This window comes from Myotis lucifugus, unplaced genomic scaffold (assembly GCF_000147115.1).
Source record: "Myotis lucifugus unplaced genomic scaffold, Myoluc2.0 scaffold_641, whole genome shotgun sequence".
NCBI lineage: Eukaryota > Metazoa > Chordata > Mammalia > Chiroptera > Vespertilionidae > Myotis > Myotis lucifugus.
This window is the reverse complement of record NW_005871689.1, coordinates 208,773-213,972: the sequence shown is the minus strand read 5'-3', so window position 1 is coordinate 213,972 and position 5,200 is coordinate 208,773. Positions and strand designations below refer to the sequence as shown.

The window sequence follows — 5,200 nt, the reverse complement described above, 5'->3', positions numbered from 1 at the left end:
TACCTGGTTTTGCACACTATTTCCCTGTACTAATGGCTCGAGGACTGTATTCCCAGTATTAAACCGTTTAAAGATTTTCCTTACAACAAATTTGGCGGATCTCCTACAGGAGTTCTGTACTATTTCAGTCGAGCGGTGGAGTGTTTATTTGAGGGCGAGTTAATTTAGACAATCTGCGGGCACAGTGTCTTACACTGAGTGATTAATTTAAATGGATCTCCACCCAGGGTTGTTTTTAAGGGCTGAGAGGGGTGCGTGGTGGCTGCGGAAGGCTCCCCACATATTGCGGCTCTTCACCACCCCACTGCCTGTCAGAGCCATTCCGGGCCCCGGGTGGTCACTGCCCTGGTGATGCCCGTCATATCCCCACCATCTCTCTCCCCTGTTGTATCATTGCGTGGCAGCATTTTAGGCAGTGAACTTCCATTCCAGTCCCTGAGCCTTCCCGGGCCACCTCTTCTTACCGGGGTGTTTGTGGGAGGGGGATGTGGGGGGGGGGCGGTGAGGGGTAGAAGGGTGGGGGTGGGGGTGGGGGAGGAGGTGGAGGGGGTGGTGGTTGTTGCCTTCCTTTTGCTGATGCCCTGCAAGCAGCTTTGTGGGGTGGGAAGGCTGTGGGCACCGCTGCAATTCCCAAAACAGAGGGAAGGGGGCGCTGTCCGCCCTGGGGAATGGAGGCAGACAGGGAAAGGAGACACCAACGTTTACTTTTTTCTCTTCTCTTCACACCCCTCATCCTCCACAGGGGAAGGGTCTTTATCACACAGGGAGGTGAGGGAACATGCTCACATTAAGAATAGCAACCTCCGGAACAAAATCTTACCCTTTGCGACAGCATGGATGGACCTAGAGGATATTAAGCCACGTGAAATAAGTCAGACAGGAAAAGGCAAATGCCATGACCTCACTTCTATGTGGAATCTAAGGGATAAAATAAACAGACTCAGATACAGAGAACAGACTGAGGGGAGGGGGTTGGGGGCTGAGAGAAAAGGGTGAAGGGATTGAGAGTACAGGTTGGGAGATAAATATCGTCACGGCGGTGTAACGTACAGCATAGGGAATGGAGCCAATAATACTGTAATAACTAATATGGTGTCAGGTGGGCGCTGGGAGTACCAGGGGGCTCAGTTTGTGAATTACATGAATGTCACCTCAAGTTAGATCTCCAAATGCGGGCTGATCAGGACAGGCGAGGGGAGACACTGCAGGGAAAAGCCAGTTTAAACCGTATCCTCATCTCGCATGTGCGTGTGCTTTACACTGAAATGAACTCCGAAAATGAAGTTGTTCTGGGAGCTCTCGAATCCCCGAGAATAGACCTGCGGACCCAGGGCTACCTCCACGGCGATTCAAGAAAAACTGACTTAAGGGGAAACTCAACCTGAACAACCCACATACGTAAATGTGCCTACAAGCTCGGTCGCTATAATTTTGTGCCCAAACACTGTGCTGAGAAGCCTACTCAGTTTCTTTGGTCGCTATCGGGGGTATGGGGGGAGGGGGGTCGTTAAGCTCTTTATTTCCCAGCAAAAGGGGATGAAGAACCCGGGCGGCACTGAGGGCACACAGGGGCCTGGGCCTGGGCTGAGCTGCTGGAGAAGGCCAGTCCTTTCTCCCGCCTCCGCTGTCTCCTCAGCAAGACCAGGGTGGGACCCGGCTGCTGGGTGCCCTCCTCACTGGGCCTCAGCCCTGCTTCCAGCTCTAAGCCTGTGAGCACCCTCTTCTGAGACCTGGGCCTGGGCCGGGGTCCTTGACCTCTAAGAGGCAGCGGGAGGGGTGGAGGCAGACCCGCGGGAGGGAGCTGCTGTGCGGGGCCTGACCCCTGTCACCGGGCGCGCCCTGCCCTGGCTCTCCGGGGACGGGTGAGCCCAGCTAATGCCACCGTTCAGTCTGCAGGAGGAACGAACTCATAACTAGACCCAGGCAAAGTCCAGGGGTCCGAGTTTCAGTTTTCGGAGGATCGCAGCGGAGGCGGGACACGCCTCTCCACTGGAATCTGTCTGACTTTGCTGGGCCTCTGGGTGCGGCTCTCCCGACGGTGCGGGCGAGGCAGCAATCACCCTCCCAAGCCTGGGCCTGGCCGCTCCCTGCCCGCGCCCACAGCTGTGGCTCCAGCCTCGGTCACCTGCTGCGCGGATGGAGGGAGCCCCGGAGCCCCGGTGAGGAGGGCGCCCAGCAGCGGGTCAGGAGCCGGCAGACAGGTGAGTGTGCGGACCCAGTGCAGGACCAGGACAGGGTGTCCCGGGGGCTAAGAGACAAGGAGCGGGTGTGGACAGGTGTCATGGCCCGGACACTGTCTGTCGGAACCCCTCCCACTTGGGTTCATCCTCCGACCCCCTTGACACCCCTCGGAGGGCTGCGTGAGCCCCCGTGCGGCTGCGAGCAGGCGGGTGCGGGAGGGGCGCAGGTCCCCACTCAGGAGGCTGGGGCACCTGGACGCTTCTCACACCTGGTGCTTGTCTTCGTCTTGAGCCACATGGCGATGCAGGGGAAGAAGGTAGGACAATGGTCTCCATCCTGAGCAAGGAGCGGGGAGGTTCAGAAGGACCTGCCAGGGGCTCCGCTCACAGCAGGAAACCATCACCTGAGTCAGAGGACCCTTTGCTTCCTCTCTAAACATGTCCTGTTAGCATGGGATACGCTGCACCTGTTTTTTAAGTTACATAGATATATAAGCTTCAAATTTGGTGAACTGACTTAATTTTCACTAGTTAATTACTGCAGTTCCTTGGCACTTTGAGAATTTAAGTTGTGAGGTATATATATATTTTAACTAGAAAACCTCATGCCGGGTGATGGTAGTTTGTAAGGGTCTGCGGTGTGGTGTTAATACTGTGTGCTCACACCTTGGGCTCAGAATTGTCGTCCACCGAATGGCTAAGCACAGACCACGCATCCCTGCCTCCTAACACCGGTGCTTCCCCAGAAAGTAAGTGAAAGGAGCTTTTCAGAACCCGGTGACACACCCGTTAGAGCCTCTCTCTGACAACACTGGGGTTTGCCATATTCAACATCCACGGCAGCTTCGGGAGATTCCTGGCCTACATTCAAAAGGTAAAATAGAGATGTCAAAAGGCTTATCGCTAAAATGTTGTGATTTAAAGTCACAATTTACCAGTAAGTCCAGTTGCAAAAAGTGTGCCAACAGTTTCCCGTGCGAAGTGGGCAGATGGTCCAGGCGGGCTTTCCCGGGCTGACAGCGTGGGCTGCAGGGTGGCCTGTGCTCTGTGGAAGGGTCAGCAGCACCCCAGCTGCCACCTACTGGATGCCCCCTCCCCCCGTGACTCCCAAAATGTCTGCGTCCTCGCAGCTCAAAACTGGCCCCTCCCCACCGAGAACCCTGGGCCAAGGCAGTTTCTCCAGCTCATACCGGGCACAGAGCTCTCTCCGGCACCAGGGAAGGGTAGACACACTTCACAACTGTCTTCCAGAGCTTCGTTGATTTGGACAGTTCTTGCTGGAGTGCAGCTGAATTCCCCCCCCCCCACCCCCCCCCCCACACACACACACAGGCTGATAAGCTGGTTTGTGGCAAGTGTGGGTCCTTCCTCCTCAGTCACAGGACCAGCGAGGGTGCAGGGTGTGGCCTTCGCTCAGAACAAAGGTTCTGCTTATCTCAGGGCGGCAAGGAGGCCTCTGCAAGTTCCTTGGTCTGGGGGGGTGAGGGGGGCGGGGAGAGGGAGAGGCACTGGGACCTTCCAAAGCGCACAGCCTCGTTTTCATGTAAATATTTTAGCTCTTTCTGATCTGGGCACTGAGACTGGGTGTACAGCAGGTTCCCTAGAGGTTTGGTGAAAGTGAGCATCGCTTTAAACCCAGGCAGAGTGAGTAAAACTAACTCCCAAAGCACCTGAGTCGCAGCCTCAGGCTCAGGTGGCTGTGATTCCCCGCCCTGTGGTCTCCGGACATGGGCTTCTGGCTTACAGCTCCGAGCAGGCTCTTCTACTGGGAGTGAAGCGAGTCCTTCTTTCAATAAGACACTTGGCACACCCTGTAGAGCAGGTCTTATATGCCTTTCATTCAGAAGTTCCCAGATTTCAAAACGGAAGCTGTGGCTCTTTGGGTCTCCGGAGCTTTCCAAGGTCCTGGCCGGGACGCACCGGGTGTGGCCTGCGCCCTGGCCTGTGGTTTACCCACCTCTGCCCGGCTCCTCCTTTTAGCCATCCCCGTGCCTTCAAGCCCACGCTGCAAGGCCATCCAGGGCTGCTCCCTAGGTCCTCGCTGCGTGGAGCGCCATTTCCACGGCTCTTCCCTCCCTTTTCCAAGGCGGCTCTGCCTGGCTCCCTGGGCCCCAGCGATGGAGGCATTTGCAGGAGGGCCTGGAGGAGGAATGGAGAAATATTTGCCGCCTGTTCTAGAATTTCTGCATGCCCAGGTAGACGGAACTAAGGCGATTTTTAAAGTAAATATTACTGTCCCTTTAGCCCAGGAATGCGTTTCATTTCCATCAGGCCTGAACTCAGCTCAGAGGGCAGCACATGTGTCGGAATGGTCAATGACTGAGAAGGGAGCCCAGGCCATTTCACTGTTTGCTCGCGGAGGCATTGATGGTGACTCCTCATAGGACCACAGAACCGCGCCGGGAACCAGGGAACCACTCGGGGTGGCAGCCTCACTGAGGCGCAGCAGCTGCTTTCTCTCCTGTCTGCTCCAGGGAGGATGGTGGACTTCCCGGGGTACAGCCTGCCAGGCGTGGCTGCCTCCTTCCTCTTCGTGCTGCTCACCATGAAGCATCCAGGTATGCCTCGTCCCCCTCCATGGAGCAGTCAGGTGGCCCCCCTCCCGCTCCATGGAGCAGTCAGATAGGCCCCCTCCCCCTCCATGGAGCAGTTAGGTGGGCCCCCCTCCCACTCCATGGAGCAGTCAGGTAGGCCCCCCTCCCCCTCCTTTGAGCTCTGGGATGGAGCCCGCCCCCCACAGTGTAGGAATCTGTTAAGGCTGGGGTCCTGCAGCCGCACATGTGGGGTCTGTATGGGCCTCCACCTCCTGATTTGGACAGTTGTGTGAGCACCACCTGACTCACTTTCTCTTGTTTTAAGGCCCACCCTACACTCAAGGGAAGAATGCTGTGTGAGCTATGAGTCTACCCCCTGGAGTTCTATGTAAGACCACTCATCCTCCACCTGCTCCTGTGGGAGAAATTTTGGAGCTAGAAAAACTCATTGTAGCAAAATAGAGATGTAGTCGAAATTCCTGGAGC

At 56.4% G+C, this 5,200-nt stretch overlaps 1 protein-coding gene across 1 annotated transcript in view; it reads left to right on the top strand.

The window, feature by feature from the left end:
- The first annotated feature begins 4,659 nt into the window (after positions 1-4,659).
- Positions 4,660-5,200, top strand: part of BTNL2 (butyrophilin like 2) — a 13,974-nt gene continuing 13,433 nt past the window's right edge. Inside the window, exon 1 of the mRNA XM_006105153.1 lies at positions 4,660-4,738. Coding sequence (XP_006105215.1) covers positions 4,660-4,738 — 79 coding nt within the window. The remainder of the gene's footprint in view (positions 4,739-5,200) is intronic.